The sequence below is a fragment of the Helobdella robusta genome (assembly GCF_000326865.2).
Source record: "Helobdella robusta unplaced genomic scaffold HELROscaffold_3, whole genome shotgun sequence".
In the NCBI taxonomy this organism is placed as follows: domain Eukaryota; kingdom Metazoa; phylum Annelida; class Clitellata; order Rhynchobdellida; family Glossiphoniidae; genus Helobdella; species Helobdella robusta.
The window spans coordinates 3,043,787-3,064,397 of record NW_008704501.1 but is presented as its reverse complement, the minus strand read 5'-3'; the positions used below and the strand labels follow the sequence as shown (position 1 = coordinate 3,064,397).

The 20,611-nt window shown below is 30.2% G+C and overlaps 2 protein-coding genes across 2 annotated transcripts; one reads left to right on the top strand and one right to left on the bottom strand.

The window, feature by feature from the left end:
* Positions 1 to 1,901: 1,901 nt before the first annotated feature.
* On the bottom strand, positions 1,902 to 2,880 carry HELRODRAFT_161288 (hypothetical protein; the record flags this gene model as incomplete). The annotated part of the gene is made up of 2 exons (XM_009021221.1): positions 1,902 to 1,990; positions 2,640 to 2,880. 2 exons carry the CDS (start codon positions 2,878 to 2,880, stop codon positions 1,902 to 1,904), a joined length of 330 nt encoding a protein of 109 aa, XP_009019469.1.
* A 2,969-nt stretch (positions 2,881 to 5,849) lies between these two features.
* Positions 5,850 to 19,944, top strand: HELRODRAFT_106435 (hypothetical protein). The gene is made up of 29 exons (XM_009021220.1): positions 5,850 to 5,930; positions 7,372 to 7,429; positions 7,990 to 8,053; positions 8,219 to 8,248; positions 8,346 to 8,442; positions 8,526 to 8,573; positions 9,029 to 9,118; positions 9,568 to 9,728; positions 10,007 to 10,079; positions 10,197 to 10,273; positions 10,723 to 10,776; positions 10,933 to 10,993; positions 11,687 to 11,748; positions 12,449 to 12,472; positions 12,871 to 12,920; positions 13,810 to 13,870; positions 14,381 to 14,479; positions 14,900 to 15,040; positions 15,168 to 15,242; positions 15,516 to 15,627; positions 15,777 to 15,923; positions 16,030 to 16,118; positions 16,213 to 16,285; positions 16,730 to 16,802; positions 16,956 to 16,998; positions 17,111 to 17,209; positions 17,996 to 18,116; positions 18,719 to 19,362; positions 19,887 to 19,944. Exons 1-28 carry the CDS (start codon positions 5,921 to 5,923, stop codon positions 18,841 to 18,843), a joined length of 2,217 nt encoding a protein of 738 aa, XP_009019468.1. The 5' UTR covers positions 5,850 to 5,920; the 3' UTR covers positions 18,844 to 19,362; positions 19,887 to 19,944.
* The last annotated feature ends 667 nt before the right edge of the window (positions 19,945 to 20,611 follow it).

Genomic DNA, 20,611 nt, shown 5'->3' with positions numbered 1-20,611 from the left:
CAGAATGGAACTGAAGATTGTATGTATGTATGAGTGAGTTGTTGAGTATACCTATACGTGCAAAACTTACAGTGGCTGGCATCATCAATAAGAGGTCTGTGAAATGTGAACTGTACTTATATGCCATAGGAATCATATTTTGTTAGATAGATTTTATTCAGCAAAGAAATCTAAAGCACTTAAGGTTTTTGAAGAAGTTACTAACAAGATCGTGTCTTAAAACATATAAAACAACACAAACTTATCCATCAACTTGACGCTTGGCTTTTTATAAAAATGATTTGAAAAATATTTCAGTAACCTGGAGAGGAGAACATTTGTTGCGTGGCTTGGATGCTCTCAGTTGTGCTGCTACCAACACCCCGATCGTCCACTGGCCGTTTCGTTTGACCCATCCTCACTTATTTCTATTGCACGTTAACGTTTTAGAAAAAAATACTTTGTCAGAAAAATAAGATATATACAGCTAAATCTTATGAAACGATTGTTTTACATTTACTAATCCATTCATGATCTATCATTTTATATTTAGTACACCATTTATATGGTACAATCATTCCATGATAAGTATATATCATTTAGTGCATCTAACATGGGCATCCAACAAACTTATTTAACAAATTAAACATTTCAAAGTTAACGTCTAATTATGTAGTTTTTATATAAATCTTCTACTCAAATCTTCTTTACAGAATGAATATGCACATTTTATGAACGCTTAAAGAATTTCAATATTAATGTACGTTCATATTTAACAAGTGCAACGGAGCTGAATAAACAATATTGAATGCGATGAGCTCTGAACACGCAGGTACGGCTTAGCTATTTAATTCAATAGTAGTAACTTATTTACAGACATTCCTTTGACAACTTTTGTTAGCTTTATAAGCAGTGAATTCTGCTCAACAATTCAACACCACATCATAAATTCTTAACGCGATGAATTTGATCTGACCATATCATTCAAGTTAATTTGATGTAAGCAGAAATGAATCAGTTTAATCTCTGTAGCACCATTCAAAGTGTCACTGCAGCATAATGAACAGCAACCTGACGCAGATTGTTTTAAAATTGTTTTATCTAGCAATAAACAGAGTCTCTTCAGAACACTTTTTTGAATTTTTTTTCATAAAGATATCAATCAACAATAAAATGTTATTTAAAAAAATATGGTGCTATTTGCTCTGAAAAAAAATGATGAGGAAAAAATATATTTGAATAGAAAGCCGTAAAAAAAGAATGCATGCTGTCATGATTGAATAGTGGGCCACTGAATGATATTTCAGTTCGTAGGAGTGTTGGACTTCTTTCTCTTCTTTTCTAATACATCTGCAGAATAAATAGAAAGTTATAATTCCTTTTTTTGCGCACGCAGGCGTGTTGCAAGTTTTTATAAAACAAGATTTTATTACAAAAAACATTCAAAATTTAGCGACAGCTGTGGATTACCATGTGTCATTCCAAGCTTACATTCTGCTTCCGAACCCCCTTCCCTCATTACTCAGTCTCATTACTGTTAAAATCTAACTATTTATTTCTTTATTCCGCGCGTTATCAATTTGAAACTGATACTTTAATAATTTACGGCAGCCCTTTAAAACCGATATCACTTCATACAAAGGATCTCTGTTATTTCCTGCCAACTCTCACCCGACTACTCGATGCGCAAAGAACGTTAATCGTAAAACGCTATTAAAATCCACGTTTTAAAATCTAACACTCTCTTGTGTTTTTAAATAGATCAATACGAAATTTGAAGTGCATTTATATTTAATTCGTTAAAAATTTATTATTTAAATACTTACCTGCGCAGATTTTCAACACCAGAAGAATTGCTATGATCACCGCTGCAAAATTCATTGTTAGGTGAGACAAAAAATTAAGCACAACAATAAAAAAAATCAACCTTTCAAAGAGAAAACAACGAGCAAAATTACACGAAAGACTACTGGAAAGAAGTTTAGACAATCAAATGCTATTTCCTTCACATCTGCAATTAATTTAAGTATCAATTCATCAATTGTGCAATCTAACTTAACTATCCATGTAGAGGTTGGTCATTGTTTAATAACGTTCAAAATTTAAAAGATGAATCAGCCAGGTACGATCATTATTTATCTATTAAAAAATCTATGCTATCCTATCATTCAAGTTTATAACACTCACAGACTGAATTTAAATTAATGAATAAATGGAAGAAACCAATATTGTAAAATTGGCCGAGATGATTCTCACTAATAAAAATACCATGGAGTAATTTAAAAGCTGAGAGACAGAAAGGTATAATAGGATATTTTCAGGTACATCTAGCATACAAGACAAAACGAAAAAGGATACATATAACATAAAATTATTTTTATAAACTAAACCAATCAATGATCTGAAAAAGTCGTTGCTATAGACTCATTGATCAAATAACTGAATTAAACTTAAACTTTTTTCAAATATTTTCTCATACAAAGTGTAACCAATCTTAAATATTTCAATAAAAGAAACCTAGAAATTTAAACTATGTTTTAAATATTGTCTAAATACTTAGTTTTACGTATTTATCAAACTTCACAAAAATATTATTGCAATGGGTAAGAAATTAATAACAGTTGTCAGTAAATAAACACACTTGACTGACAATTACTAACTATAGTGACATGAAATATTCTTCAAATGGAGTTCTCTGTTTTCATGTTTTAAAAACAAGTTCATCTGATAATCGTACAGATTTACACTCGATGAATTATAACCACACTTAAAAATGGATGGCAGATCACTGTGGCATTGAAGAAAATCTACAGAAGAGTCATTCCTACTGTAATCTGCCTGTCTTTTGTTGTATTCTACATAGAAACTTGTTGAATTATCTCCAATGTATCCAATCCACATGTTGTAATTCATCATAGTCTCCACCACACATTTGAAGTTTTTAAATGAAACATAGTCTGCAATACAATTATTATTGTTATTGAAATTCCTTTTTTAGTTAATAAATAAATTATTAAAATATTGACTGATCAGTATTGTAGAGATTCTCTGCTCTCGTCCACCAACATAATGAACAACATATCTTCCAACGTGGTATCGATTGGCAAATGTTATTGTGAAATTTAAACTTCCATTCACCACATTTACATGATAACTGTTAAATGTTATAATTACTCAACTGAAACATTTATCAAATGAAAAAAGTTCTATTGGAATCTTTAACAAAAATTACAAAAATGTTTGGAGAATATTTCAAAATAAAATCTGTAAAAATTAAAATTGTGAAAAAAATTAATCATCTGACTTTTTAAGTAACTTTTCAAATAATGGTTAAGAGTGGAAAACACATTTTAACATTAAAAACAGAGTAAGTAACTAATAAGCTCATAAAAGATAATATTAAAATATGAAACAAAAACGTTTATGGGTAATGGGGTGTGGATAAATAATATTATTAATTATAATAAATAATTATTTATTGAAAATAATTAACAGCTAATATTTTAACTGAAACTCATAGAACTGTTCTAAACTAAATGAGTTTCAATTGAAAAATTATCTACAAATTAATGTTAATAAAATTTATTAATTGTAAAATAAACTAACCAATCAATGAATATTAATTTATTAATCTCAATTCGTATCAATTAAATAAATTATAAATTTTTAATTATTTTTATTCCAATTAAATTAATAATTAATTACTAAAACCTGGAACAACTATAAAACTGATTGTCCAGATCTCTGGTTTTGAGAAGGTTAGCCTTACATTATACTACAATAACCTAAAAAAGAGTGCAAAAATTGAAAATTACTTTCTGACACCTAACCTGGTACGTGGTAGAACTTGGCTAAGAGAGAAGGAGGAAGTGAAATTATTTCGGTCATCAGATGGTTCAAATAGAAAGAGTACCAGTACCTCCTCAAAATGGCTGCTGTTGAAGACAATTTTATCTACATTGAATGCGTTGGTGATTAAGGAATGGTCTTTGGAATTTCTGAGAATAACGATATCATCTGAGTAGCCATCCACCTCCAGCAGACTGAAAGTGAAAACTAGAAAAAAGGAATGGAAAGAAAAATTAATCTTTAAATAAAGAATCAAAAACTTTCTGAAAATTATGTAACTTGCAAATAAGATTTACCGTACAAAATAACGATAACAGTCCGCAGACTTTCGTTGCCATGGCTGCAAAATTATGAAAAAATGGATGGATTTAATTAATATTAATGCTGTATGAGATCACACAGAGTTGGACGGTTGGTTAACGTCTTAACGACATCGACGAACTTTTAAGCCTTAAGAAATTTCTAAAAAAATATGGAATAACAAAAAACTTTGCAAAAATGGAAAAACAAAATAACAGTTATAACAATTTTTAATTGTCTATATATACATAATATAAAATAATAAAATAAAATAAAAATTTTAGACTTATACTTTAAATAAAATTGATAATGTTGAAGCCGCCAAACCAGTGTTTTAACTCTGCTGCTTGTCTAGTTGCTCGTGTCCCTTTCTTTTCTCATATAATCTCTATATCTTGTTCCCTTGCACTGGCTTCCTATAAAATATAGAATAATTTTTAAAATTTGCACATTTATGTATAAGTCTCAATCTAAATTATTTCCTAAGTATCAGATATATTAATTGAACCTAAACGCCCCGGTTTACGATCGTCATCTTGTTTTCGCTTCTTCTTAACTCGTGTTAAATACTCTTTTGCTGAATATGCTTTTTCTTTTTCTGACCCTTTCTTTTAGAAATCTCTGCCCACTTTTCTGACTAATTCGTTTCCATAATTCAGAGCGGATTTCAAGACACATCTGTTTGCAAAATTCATTGAGAAGCGCTGTTGAACATCGCGGAAATAGCGCTTTACAAGCTAATTAATTAATTGATTGATCGATTGATTGATCGATTGATCGATTGATTGATTGATTGATTAATTGATTGATTGATTGATGGATTGATTGATTGATGGATTGATTGTTATATAAACGTATATATATATATATATATATATATATATTTTTACAATATTCTATAAATTGTACCGAATGTTTAGCGTTAATATGTTTGTAGTTCGTTTTTTCGATTTTTCTCACTAAAGTTTTTTGGTGAACGTTTAGTTTATTAAAATTCAAAATAAACTTATTTTTCAAATTCATGCTGCAAATAAGGCCATATTTCGATTCCAAATGAATCATCGTCAGTGTTCCTTGCTGTATATATAGGGAAATATTGACTTTGTCAAGATTAACTTTGAAGTTGTAAAAATTAACTTTGGTGTTGTAAAATTGAACTTTGATGCGAATTAGGTGTCAGGTTAGTGAGAAAAATCGAAAAAACGAACTACAAACATATTAACGCCAAACATTCGGTAGAATTTATAGAATATTGTAAAAATTATGGTCTATTACCAACACTTGTAAATAAATATATATATATATATATATATATATATATATATATATATATATATATTTACAAGTATATAAAGATGTACGTATATAAGCCAAAACTATTGAGATGTAAAATTTAGGATGTAACTATTAAAACAACATATCTAATGAATCGATTGTACCAGTTTGAATATCATAATTGTCAAATATGGTTTAACCACATATAATCCAAAATTTTCAAATAAAATGTCACTAAAATGATGCTGTTTTCATAACCGTTGCTTTATTTAATATATTTTTAATCTGTTGATTTAAACCAGTAATTAGAAAAAAAGATAAGTGATAAAAATCAGAAACAAGCAAATAAAATCAGGGAGCAGGTCAAACCATGTATATATATTATATATATCCATGGGTCAAACTCAATTTTTTTCTTTTAGAAACGTGTTATTCCCAACTTATCCCTCGTTGTCATGTTCTCTCCTTATGCACTTGTTTTTTAAAAGCTTCTATTTCTGCTTTTCGCGTTTTCGTCATGACTGCCTTCGAAGGTTGTTGCTGTTGTTTTTTATTGAGTTTTGTAAAATTTCGCAAAATAAGCAAAACAGCCACAAATAATAATAATAATAATCCTTGTGACAGCTTTAATTTTCTTTTTTTAATATTATTAAATTATAATTATATTATTTGTTATATAATTATATATATTATATACGATGTTATATTAATATTATAGAGGCAAAACGCAAAATGTTTCAAATTTAAAAAACATATGAAGCCACTTTATAATTTTCTTTTTTAAAAGTAATATGATATAAAATTTTTTAAATTAATAAATTAAAGTCAGATGGCCTATTAATTTTTTTTCAGCATTACAAATTAATTTAATTCTGTTACTGAATTTAAAAATGGAATCGTGGAATGGAAAACAATCATCCACTAAATAAAAATAAGGTGGCCGTGACATGAGTAAAGAATCAGGTCTCTTCGACATAAATGTGATGTGGTGAGGAGTCCAAAAAAGAAATAAGGAACTTTAGATTTTACAGTAAAGATTGGGCAACACTGATTCTGTGTAATAACAACTTTTTAAATGATTCAAATATTAACAAAATGAATGAGATAAACTTAGCAATTGTTTTTTATAAATTATGTAAATTTGCTTTTTTATTTTTTCATATGCTGCTGCAGACTTATAAAATGAAGCACATCTTTTTATATTGTCATTTTGGTTCTGGTGAATATTGTAAGTATTCATATGTAAAACTGAAAAATGCCATCAAAGCAGTTTTATATGACTGATTAATTTATAAAAAAAAATACAGAATCATTTCCCAGACCACAAACCACACAAAGTGTGATTCTTATGTTTGAACATCTGTTAAATTATAAACAATATTCATCCTGTTGTATTTTATTTTCATTATGTGGTTCATCATTTAATTAGGAAAGCAAAAAATTATCTTTATTGATACATTACTTATACCTTTTTAGTGAGGTGTACACTGTTATCCAAATTTTAGGAAAGTGTACAGCACACAGGTTTCAAATTTTAAGAAACATCAATTTTTACTATTTAATTGTTTTATTTTAGCAAGTAGCAATTTTTTGTTTTCAATCTAGCAAGGAAGGGCTTCTGACTGCCAGAAAGGCAGCTTACACACTTGATCTTACTTTGAAAGTCATTGTCTGATAGAATATCTCTAAACTGATTATGCCTTAAAACTAAAAAAGATTCTTATTTATTTTCAGCTTTTTATTTTTATATCCAACCTATAAATTGCTTCTCACCAATTTAATAATAATGTCACATAACATGCTCCTAACATTTTCATTTTATTTTTGTATTTTAAGTTTTTATTTGTTTATATTTTAGTATAGGAAATGGGAAGGCATGGAATTCAATTTTAAATGACCTATAAACACAAAAAAGAAACTTTTTAAAAATCTTTTTTAAACTTAATTTTTCATTTAATGTATTATTATTTGAAGAGATGGGCGTGATGTCGGAGCTTGCCCAAGCTGTTGAAGAGATGGATTGGAAGTATGTTTGTTTCAAATTTTTAATTCTTTAAACAACTATGGAAAATTTATGATATGGTTGATTTTTCAATTAAGGTAACAAATTAAGTAAGCTCATGATCATTTAGAAATATATTCAAGCTCATGGTCATTCAGAAATGTATTCGTTTGTTTATTGGAACCCAGAAAAGAAAACTTTTTATGCAACACAAACTGTTCATAAATAATTGTGAATATATCTCATAAGCACCATTGAGATTTGTTTAATAAAATTTTACCAAACTAGCTTCTTAGATATCTTTGACATCAATCAACAATCAATTGCTTTCTCAAATGCCATTTTCAAGATCTTCAACATCCATATAATCAGGCCTTTTAAAATAAATTCTGACACTCATTTTAAAGGTTTTTAAACTGCAGTAATGTAAAATAAACAGCTGAATAACACTGAAAAACTCACTTTCTAAACATGTTTTAGTTATTTGTATGTCATGGTTCATATCAATAATATTAACTAAAATGTTTTACTAAACTGACCTGATTACCGCTTATTTTATATTGTAAATTATTTTTTTAAAATAGCCTACCAACTGACATCCAGGCAGAGAGCATTCCTTTGATATTAGGAGGAGGTGATGTGTTGATGGTTGGTCTCAACACTCTTTGTAGGATTCGGGAATTTTTTATACTGGAATTTTTTCATAATAAAAAAAAATTATAATGTGAAAATTGATTTATATTTAATGTTTTCACTATAGACGCAGCAAAAATTGTGAGATTTTTTCAAATGTTTTTTTTTTTATTTTAACAGGCTGCCGAAACAGGAAGTGGAAAGACTGGAGTAAGTTATCACTTTAATTTATGATTCATTACATTGGTATTTTTATATCAATTTTATCAATGATAATCTTTTCCATCACTTCATTTTGTTTTTTAAGGCCTTTTGTTTGCCGGTGATTCAAATCGTTTGTGAAACTATTAAAGATATTCAAGAAGGAAAAACAAAAAAATCGCAAGGGAACAAACCAGCAGCAAGTCTGTTTCTTTTATTTTTTATTAATAATCAATATTCTGTGTACATTTTTCTTGATCATTGTTTAAACTTTTATTTTTGTTAGTTCCCACTAAGTGGAAGATGAATGTTTTTGACAGAACGCCAGCTATGGGTGAGTTGCATGTTTTGATACATTCATGTTGGAGACTGCATGGTATAAGTTAAAACAACTTTATGATTAATTCAAGGGTATATGGAAAAAGAGATCTTTAGAAATTGATTGTGGATGTGTGAGTGGTGTGACTGTGTAGGAGATATGGATGTGTGAAGGTGTGGGAGGTGTGAATGTGTAGAAGGTAGAACTTGAACTTGGTTGGAGAGAGAAAATATTATATGGCAAGTGGAATTTAGATTGCCAAAAAACTGAAAGCTGTAAACAAACTGCTAATGCACTGACCTTCGTTGCAATAATTTATTGATATTTTTGGTGGTTCACCAGCAGGTGGCTGCTAAAGAAATAAATTATCTCAGTGTATGTACGTACATTTGTTGACGCGTGTATGATATAATATGATATAATCTTTATTCTTCTTTATTCATTCACATACATTTCATTCAACTGTGAAGCAATTGATACTGAAGAAGGGTTGGTATGTCAGAGTCGCGATTTCCAAGGCTGGCACGGCACGAGGTCCAACAAGGGAGTCTCCATTAAAGGTTGTTTCATTATTTGCAGGCCTATTTTTGTCATTTAATTATCTTTTATTTACACTTTTTTTATCATTTTCAAAATTTGTTTCAATAAATTAAATTAATAAAAATTACAATAAATATAATAAATATAGATATAAGTTCATTAAATTAATTTTTATTTATATTCAAAAGTATTAAAAAAGTTGACAGCTGTGTAAAAATTAATGATGTAAATTTCAGACACAAGTATGCACGTATGCATGTATATGTATAGATATGGCAATGGGAAGTTGCGATTGAAAGCAATGTGGTTGAACTATAAGCTTATTAAAGTACCGCATTGTGAGGAAGAGTTTTTGCAGAGAGTTGCTTTGTAGGAAAAAAATTTGTGAAGGAATGTAATGAGGAGAGGAAGTCACCATTCAGCCACCATGGAAATGTTTTAATTGTTCACCCCGAATGCATTTAAACAGGTAAATATTTTTACGAGGCCACAGTGACAGATGAGGGACTGTGCAGAGTTGGTTGGTCAACAATGAATGCTTTTCTTGATCTTGGCACTGACAGGGAAGGATTCGGTTACGGAGGAACCGGCAAGAAGTCATTTGGAAAACAATTTGACTCTTATGGTGAGGTCAGGTTCATTTTTTAGTCCATTTTCAACAAATAAATAACATTATTTTTTATGAAAGTTAATGCACCGTTTAACTGGCATCATCTGTCTGTTTGCAGTTAAAGCTTATCATAAGCATATTAAATTATCCACTAACATTAACTGCAGGGAAATTCAGTTTTAGAAATTAAACAAAGTTCATGGGCGAATTATCAAAATTATTTAAAATTTATAAGGCGGTTTTAATTTATATTTTTTCACTTATTTCAATTAAATTATATATATTTAAATTTATTCAGAGTTTTGGTTTGTCTGATGTAATAGGCTGCTATTTGGATTTGGATAATTTCACAATCAAGTGGTCCAAAAATGGTTAGAAATTTTAAAATGTGAATTTTGTAGTTTTGAACACTTAATGAATGAATCCACTATAAAACTAAACTAAAAAAAAGTTTCATAAAATAATGTTGAAAAGTTTCAACTTGATAGGTGTTGACTTTGGCAAGGCTTATGATATACCTCCAAATCTACGTCATTCAGTTTTTTACGCTGCTGTCTGCCTCAAGGTTGCTTTCATTTTCTTTTATCACTAAAACTCTAGCAAACGAGAAATGTCAGATTCGTGTTTAAATTTCTATGTTTGCATAAGGGGTTAGTCTATTGCTTATTAATCTGAAAAGCAACCATATTATTCAAGAGAGTATAGAAATATCTCTGGTTATATTTAGTAAGGTTAGGGAGTGGTGGAGTAATGGAATCAGGTTATGCTTTGGAGATATTGTAAACATTTTAGTATTGTCTGCAGTTTATTAATTTTGAAACATTCTCTTCATATGTACAATGTACATCCCATCATAAACAATTACAGAGATACGCTTGATGTTCGCTTTTTACATATTATGTGCGATTATTTTGCTGTAATCTATTCAATAGCACTAATAGTTTTTTGATGTAACTTGAGATATTCATTTATTTTTCATTGTTTGATGAAAGAGTTTGAAAATTTCCCAAACAGAATGCAGAGATGAAATTTAACTTTGGTGGCAGCCGGTTCTCGCACCTGCCTAAGGTTTTTAAACGAGTTCTAAATTTTGGTTTATGCTAGTCTGAATTTGGTACTCCCCTGTAAAATGTTCATTAAATATGGAGTTGATGAGTGATGTTTGTTTCTGGTATTGAGACAGAAATATTTTCAACATTTGAATTTTATTTTAATGACGTTCAGGAGGGATTTGTGAGTTTAATGGATGCACCAAGGGACTGTGTTGTCAACTCTACTGCCTCAGGTTATGTTTTGCAGGTGGCTTATTCATTTTAACTTGTGTTTGTGTTGGCATTGCAATCATCCTCAACAGTATTAAGATTGCAGGACAATTTGAGGAGGGATCCTGGCAAATCGTAGCTTTGGATTGAGAATAAATGCCTTTAAAAATGCTTAGGATGATTATGTATAATGTTTAACCATTATGTATAATGTTTAACCAAACTCATGTAAATTATATTTCATATAATTATCTATCTATTTCTATTCTGTGCTTGTAAATTAGGTTTCATTACTTTGGTATCATCTTATATATAAATGCAAATAGCACGTGGTCATATTTTATTATTGCACGTGGTAATATTTTATTGTTGGCTTTGTAAACGATCCTGGAATTTAATTTTTCTATTTTAGGTTGGTTATTCATTTATAATTTCTGTAATATTTCATATTTTTTCAATTGATTTTATTTATGTTCTTTATTCACTCATTTGGATTTTCTATTTTAGATTAATAAATCAGGTTATTGGAAAGCAAACTTATACTCATAATTGACTGAGCAATTCTATTTTTTCTATCACTTATTGATTTTAACATACGATACGATGGAATCTGGGCAAACTCATTATATTTTGCCACCCAGTCTGTTATATCGAGATAAGTTTGTCAGATGAATTTCAACAAATCGTTTCAACAATTGACCATTTTACATCTCCAGGTGGCTCCAAAGAAGGTTCAGTAGCTGCAAAGCCCAACGCCCCATACGCTATCATAATTGAAGTCTGTATTTATAATAAGTTGTTTTTTTTATAATAAATTTTTTAACCAAGTTATTCACGGCATTCTTGGGTTTTGTGCTGCTAAAAATGCTTTTCTATGTTAACTAAGTTAAGTGATCGATAAGAAAAAAGAGTAGACAAAATTGAATAAATGACAAACATATTCAAGGTGTCTTGTGGTGAAGGTATGAGGATTGAGTGGCGACTTGATAGTTATGCTTACATTGACGAAGGTTGTGTGTAGTAGTTTGGATTGGTGGTAGTAGAGAATGGATGACATGGTTGTCGTTGTTTTCTACTTTCTTGAACAGTCTTGAATCGAGTGTGTTGAATATCTGAGTGACGGTAGAATATGATGCAAGTAGATAGTTGAAGCGGATTAGTTTTTTGATGAGAGATTGTAGTTGTTGAAGTTGTTGTTGTGTAGCAAAACCAGACCAGGAGGGAGCTGCACATTTGATGCGTGAGATGATAAGTGATTAGGTGATGCCGAATAATTTGATGCCTCTGAAACCATGTGAGCGGAGTGTTTTGAGGTGCTACATTAAGTGTGGAGGTGAATGTGATGCCTTTCTATGATTCTTATATTTGCTCTAAAATGGCTTAATATGATCAAATAAAATAAGCTGCTTCGTTTTATTAACATTTTCTTCTCGTTTTTGTAAATGAACATTAACACTTTATTTAAAATTTTATTATAGCCTTCAAGAGAATTGGCAGAACAGGTACTTGTACATGCTGTTGAACATTTACAATTGTTTTTTTAATCGAGTAATGTTCTTTAAAAATTATCGTTAACGTAAAGTTTACAATGATATATAATTATAATCTTGAGCGAACTTGGCTGACTGTCCAACTCTGATCAAATTAAGTCTAATATTAGCTGCCTTAATTTATTTCTACTATCATCAATATTTTGTAGCTAGCATTGACGCCTATGTGTTTTGGTATATAGTATTTATTAGAAATGAGCATCTTCTACCTACAAAATACGTTTAAACGTTTATACGTTTTGACTGAGCTTTTTTTTAATTATATAGAATAATAATAAATATCAGTTTTGTTACTGAAGAAAATCGTATTTCCTCCTATTGCATAAATTGACTGTAAATTTAATTTTTAGACCTTCAACCAAATCAAGCACTTCAAAAAAAAGTTGTCCACTGAGCTAAGGTTAGTTTTTGTGTATATTCTTTAAAAAGTGGTTTAATTGAGAATTTATTTGTCGGCAAGCAATCGTTTGAGACCATCGGTTTTGTTATAATGTAAGCATTTTGCTTGGTTTTCCCATTTCTCCGGTGTGAATCTATGCGTACATTAGAAAACTGTTACTTAGTTCAACTCCAGACTTCTGTTCAAGGCTGTTAAGCCTTAAGTATCTTTAGTAGCGAAAATAAAATAATTACAATGTTAAATATTAATATTGAATTCGCTCAAAAATTCAATAATTGATTTAATCATAATGATAATTATTTATAAACCAGTTATCAATTTATATATGAAAAATCTGTCTAATTATTGGCACGTTTCAAAAGTTTTCACTTTGATAAATTTTTTCATTTTGGAATGCTGTGTTAAAAAATCGATCGGCTCGCAAAATAATGTAATCATTTTGTTTGTTTGTTTTTATAAACGGCCTGTCTAAACATACAGGAGTCACTTGGATGCATATTTTCGTAAAACTCTTTAAATTCACTTAATCTTGCTACATCATGATGAGTAAATTTGAGAGGCTGCTTTGTTTAAAATGCCTACACCTAACATACCGTTTGGAAAGAATAATTTCATAAATTTTAAACTTTCTACACTTGTTTTTTAAAGCATCATACAAAATTTAGCTTTATTGAAAATCAAAAATTAAGTAGCATAGCTACTCAGGTTTTATGGAAAAATTTTCATCAAATGTATGCCTTCCACATAACCTACGAAATTTTCACATCGTATTGAATACCAACCTGAGCTTTTAACATATCAGCTCAAGTGTTTGCACGGAACAATAAACTCATTGATAGACTAAATCTTCTTGTTGTTATGATTTGCGAACTATCGTACATTATGACAGAGAGCTGCTTGTTGTCGGTGGGGCAAGTGCCAAGGACCAAATTGATGCTCTCATGAAGGGGGTATGTCTTTATTTGCTGTCTGTCTGTATGTAATACGAGTGCTATATTTCTGGGAAATTACAACTGCAAATATAGTTTCTAATGTTAGCTAATAATTTATTTCATTAATTTTCAACCGTCGTTTTGTTGCCTAACAAACTTTGCAAATTGCTTGCAGCGTGTTTTGGCGCGGAACTCGGCAACTTTCGGACGTTTATGTTTCGTTCACTTTTTTTGGTTAATTATGCAGCACGGAACATATCGTTAAACGGAGGAAATCGGTCCTATGTTTATCATATTATCCTAATTTTTTTACTCAAAATTTAAACTTTAAAATTTAATAAATAACGGTAACTTTTTGAACATGTATTTATATTTGTAAGTTTTCAGATGATCGTTGAGTCTTCACGTGTATCAGAATAAAGCAATATAGTTAATGATTAGATTAGTGTAGTTAGTTTATTATTATAATTTTATTTTATTTCAATTTATTTATTAAAAACATTGATGACACTTGCTTCTGATACTCAGGTGGACATTGTGGTGGGCACTCCAGGCAGACTGGAGGACTTAATTTCAACTGAGAGACTGTTGCTATCTTCTTGCAAGTTCTTCATTCTAGATGAATGCGTCAGTGAACAATATACGTTATGAGATAATACATTTTATGAATAGAATCGAAAACTTGATTTTTTGTATATTCAAGTTTTTAGTTGTTTATATTGAGCAGTAAAAAGGCTAATTTATTTTATAATTTCAGTTTATAACAATTATTCTATGTTATTATATTTAGAATTATCAGCTTAAAATGGAGTATGAAGTATGCTTTTTAAAGTAACATTAATATACTGTGTGTTGTGTATATTAAGCTCTAGAAAGACTTTGCAGCAACAACTTTACTGTCAACTTATTCAAAATCATTTTGCGACGAAATTGCTGTTTTTTTAAGTTAATTATACGAAGCAAAATATTTCTTGCGGGCAAATAATATGCCCTCTATGCAATGTTTTATTAGATTTTGACAAAAGATTTTTTGCATTATTTTTGTAGGATGGATTGTTGTCAGCAGGCTATGGTGATTTGATATCTCGAATGCACAAACAAATCCCACAAGTGTCAGCAGATGGCAAAAGGTTGCAGATGATAGTCTGCTCCGCTACTTTGCATTCAATAGATGTTAAAAGACTTGCTGTCAGTTTTCATTTTTTATCACTTGTTCATTCCACTAAAAAAATTCGTAACTGTTTTGAATTATAAAATTGGTACTGCCTGTATTGAATACTTAATTGAGTTAGCAAATAATCGTTTGCTTGATCAGGATAAATTGATGCATTTTCCTACCTGGATTGATTTGAAGGGACAAGATAGCGTACCTGAGACAGTTCATCATGTGGTGCGTTCACAGATTTTTTCATTCTCTTCTCCTGCTATATATTATATGACGTTGTTCATTTTTCAGATTACTATGTTGAATGATTTTGTAGGTGAAAAATTTAAAGCCGTTTGTAGTATATCTGTTTATTGTACTAAATAAATGTAGATCTTGAATATTTATTCAGCTAAGCACTGACATTTAATTGGTTTTGTATTTATGCTTTAACTCTTGTGAGGCAGCTACAGAAAATTTATTTAAAAGAAAGTTTATTTGACAACGTCGTAATGAAAGGTTTTAATGGTTGATCCAAAAACGGACACTACATGGAAGACCTTAAAAAATCACATAAAAACCGATGAAGTACATAGTAAAGATGCACTGAATCCATCCATCGAAACGCCAGGTTTCTATTTTCAGATGTTTTCAACTTATTTTTATATGACTTTAAAAGAGAGTTTTCTTGCAATTCATTTCACTGACTTGTTAATAACAATTTTGCATCTGAATGATGTGTGAAATCAATGAATCATAGTCGTAACAATCGCACGGCAGAAATGCTCTCTGAAGCAGTAAAATTGCTGAAGGGTGAGTACGTTGTGAGAGCAATACAGCAGCAAAAAATGGATCGGGCCATCATCTTTTGCCGGACCAAAGTTGATTGTGACAACATGGAGGAGTACCTCATTAAAAGTGGCGGAGGTTAACATCCTTCCGTAATTAGTTTTTTTCCACTTCTATTTAATTTGTACGATACAAAAAATACAAATTAATTTAATTTGCTTTTCTAATTATCTAAATTGAAAAGGTAAGGGACGAAACAGTCAGTTTTCATGCGTGTGTTTGCACGGCGATCGTAAGCCAAACGAAAGAAGAGACAATTTAGAGATGTTCAAAGTAATAAATATTTAGCATTTACTGTCGACATTTCACGTGCAGTGATGGCATCTCAATAATTTTTATTCACCTTATGAACATATTTTGTCGACAGAGAGGTGATGTAAAGTTTCTCATCTGTACAGACGTGGCTGCTCGTGGCTTGGACGTGTCGGGACTTCCATATGGTTCAGACATTTATTTTTTCATTCTCAACTATAATTTTCTGACAATAGGATGCCTTACTAATCCATAAAACGCTTACTTTACTTTGTGTTTTTTCTATTCAACTTTCCTTTGTGTTTTCTTTCTGCTCGTTCATCAATAAGTTTAAAACATCTTGTCTATTTTACTACCTTCTAGTAAGTGCTTTTTAAGACTTCATAGACATGAACATGACTATGTAGACATGAATATGTGCTGCCTTCGTTGACACATGTTCGCTGGTGGTTTGTCTGTTTCTGAGACTGCCAGATGCTCACCACATGTACCATAATTTAAAATTATTACGTTTCAGAAGAATTTTTTCAGCAATTTGCTTCTATAAAATTTTAATTTTTTTTCTCAATTAAAAAATTACTGAGTTATTGAAAGGCATGAACTTATAACCAAATTGATTTATTAATGTTCAGTTATAAATGTAACGTTGCCTGATGAGAAACAGAATTATGTGCACAGAATTGGAAGAGTTGGAAGAGCTGAAAGGTCTGTTCATAAGCTGTCTGACGACATGGAGTGTTTTACTTAATATTTTATCATGTTTGATTCATGCATAAGATAAAGGATTACAATAGTGATACTTTGGCTTTATTATTATAAATAATTTAATCGATAATAATATTTTTTTTCTTTTTAAAGGATGGGTCTAGCAATTTCACTTGTGTCAGTTGTAAAAGAAAAAGTAAGTTTGTCTATTCTTAGAAACTTTTGTTACTTTTTTAAAACAAGATCAAAATAAAATGTGATTAATAGTAAGTGGTATGTTTTGCGTAATCATACAATGCTGAAACTAGGTGTGGTACCATTCAAACTGTTCATCTCGAGGCAAGGGTTGTTACAACACGAGACTAACAGACGAGGGCGGATGTTGCATTTGGTACAATGAACCCCAGGTATGTCACTTGGAGATTTATCTGGAGTATCTGCTATACAATACAAATTTTAATCTGAGATTTCATTTTATTAGCTGATAATGGAAATTTTCTATAAATCCTTTTCAAGATTGTATATAAAGTTTTTATAAATTCTTTTCAAAACTTCAAAAAATAAAACTTTTCTGTCACTAAATATTCATAAATACGTTCATGCTCCATCTAAACATGGCAAAGCATCCCCAAGATGTCTGAATATAAAATCACGCACATATTGAAACATGCAATGCAGCACAATATGTAGACCAGCATACAGTGTTTGATTCAGACGCACACTCATATATATGCACGCCTCTTTTTATTATGAAAGAATGTTCACGCCATAGAAGTACACGTACAATTTCACTAGGTATCAATAAAGTCTATTTTAGTGAAGTCTTTTAATAACTTTGATAGGCCATAATAATAATGATAACGTGAAACTGTGCATTCGAAATAAATTTGGAGCGGAATAGTGGAGTGATTTGTTAAGAAGTGATATCGAGTGGAGTAGTGGTTTATAATGTTAGCTACGAAGTTAGAAGTTATCAACCATGTAATCATGTGCTTAGTGATTAGGAGTGTGTTAGTGCTGTAAGATTTTAGATTCCTTCTTCACCAAACAAAAAAATTAACTGAGTGAGGAAGGCGTTAAATAAAATTAATTTTTTAAGTTGAGAAATTATTTTAAGTAAGTTAGTATATGAACTTGTCGTTTTGCATTGTTTCAAAAGTTTAGACTAAAAATGTCATTTAATCATCTAACAGTTTTTATCAGACATTGAGGAACACCTTGGAGTGACAATTGATCAGACAGACACATCTTTGAAAATTGAATGCAGTGAATTTGATGGGAAGGTGACATATGGACAGAAAAAGAGTGTAACAGGTGAAATTCAGCTCATTAAATCAAATCATTTTCGCTCTGTATATTTTGTTTGTCCACATAACCAAATTATATATTATAAATGTACATTGTAAGTCTGAAAATTTTGTCACGTTTGTTTCTGGAGGGAATCATAAACTTTGTACATTTTGTTGTATGAAGTTATTTTAACTGAACGATTTGATTTTAAAAAAATAAAACTAAAAAATTTCTTTTACAATTAATGTTGTTTGTAATAATTCAAAGTCGGTCATTTTAGCGGTCTAAACTGTTAAGTGTCCAAGCATTTTGGCAAGATGTAATCTTATTTTTGTATTTTATATAAGATATTCTGTGCTTTTTAGAGCCTGATTTTCAGATGCTCTAAATATATTGGCGACCAAATAATATTAGGTTCGGTGAAACGGTTAAGTTTAATTGTATTTTCATTGTAATATTATTTTATGAAAACTTCTAGCTAAAACTAATATTATAACAAAATTCTTTCAAAATCGATTTAATATGTGTACCTCGATCATCTAATCAGATAATCACACACACACAAAAACCTACAAATATATGCAGATATAAAGTGAACAATACAATATATTAATACACATACGCAGGATCTGAGTACAAGGGACATACAGAGATATTGGCTCCTTCTGTTAAGAAGTTGGCGGAATTAGAGAAGAAATCTCAATCATCATACATCAACCTCCTGTACATGAAACCATTTCTGTCTAGATAACATGGCACTATAATCTATTGGATCTTCCAGTTTCATTTTCAAACATTCTTCATCTCTTTAGGTATTGCGACCCGTTCTTGTTGTTTTTCCCAAATAAATGAAGATATTCTTGCAGTACGAATTTTTTGCTTCAAATAAATTAAATTGCACAAGTTGACGTTGGAAAATGTTGGCCATCATGCCTGGTATCTCGATTAAGGGTTGCTGCGACTAAATGTTATAATATTGTAGTAAAAATTAGTGTCGTGCAAAAAATAAATATTTAGTTTAGCCTACTTAAATGAGAAAATGCAATTTATATAAAAACGCATAGCTATGCGTGAGCGCGCGTGTGTTCAAGAATATATTCAAGGTTTATACATTTAGCCTTTGTTATTGGTGTAGCCAGAAATTATTCGTTGGAAGCTCGGATTTTTGAAAAGTGTTTTTTGTAACTTTTTTTACAAGCTTCATATCAAAAGTGCTGTTATAAATAGATTAATGATACTTTTATGGACGTTGCTAAGACAGTTTGACCCGTTTCTTGTTCATGAGATAATGTTTTTGAACTGTAAAGAATGCAAATTGTCAAAAAAAATTAATGATTCAATGGACAAACACATGTATGGAATTCTTTTTGTATGAGCATTATTTTTGCCGTAGCTGATATACTGCAATTATCAATGTAAACAAGTGTTCACAATTCTGGCGGCGTACCTACACTGCACTGCGGAGCTCACTTGCGATATAAACAGGGGCAAAAATATTAGTGGACAGATATCGTTTGCTGGATGCAGCTCGGTGACCTCTCGCGGAAACCTTTTTGCCCGTCCTCCGCTTATCATCTTCATCTCCCACAAACACACCTACGGGATGAACTTGTTCATTGCAGCGGTTTTCGTGCTAAATAATGCACCCACTCATGTGTATATTATATTTGAGCAAGCACACACACATGTATAGTGTGTATGTAATGAAAATGAATGGTGCGTGCGACCGTAATATTATTTGACATCTGATAGCAAAGTAGTTTTGTTCAGACTCCTTTATTATATGTTCATGTGTGTAATATTCACACACGTACGTACACTAAGAGAGGATAAAAAAGAAAAATTAACTGTTCATCTGTATGTTTTATAATAAATAAAAAATACATGCAAACTTTATTACACATGAAAACGAGTAAAACAAGCTCAAAAAATGAACAAAGTAAGAACAGATTGCAAATTCATTATTATAGCTCAAAAACAAAGTTAAAATGAACATAAATTTTTCAGGGACAGCAACAATGTTGAATTAACTCGGAATTTAAAAAAAACAAGCCAACAATGAAAATACATATTAAACATTGATAGTCTTGGTATTATTTAATTACTGTTAGTTTCAAAGTTACAACATTATAAACGTCTACTACACTTACTTGTAAACAGTTAAGATGTTACGTTTGTTAAGTTTTTGTGAAGCGTTAAGGCATTCTAATTTGAAAAATGTATAAAAATAAATGCTTACATTAGTTGATAACAGTGTGAAAAAAAGTTCATTTTCAATAGAATTGTACCGCATTGTAATTGCGTACCTTTTGATTTTATCTAAAAAAATTCTTTTGACACACGTATGCTGTATTTATTAATAAGTCGTTTTAACCAGTGTCTTGTTAATTATTACACAATAAACATAAGAAGTATGATCTTATTAACTTCACATTCAACGTTATGCATAACAATACTTCAAAAACAGTACATACTGCTTATTATTACATCTTCAGTTGGATGAATTGTCATTAGAAAAA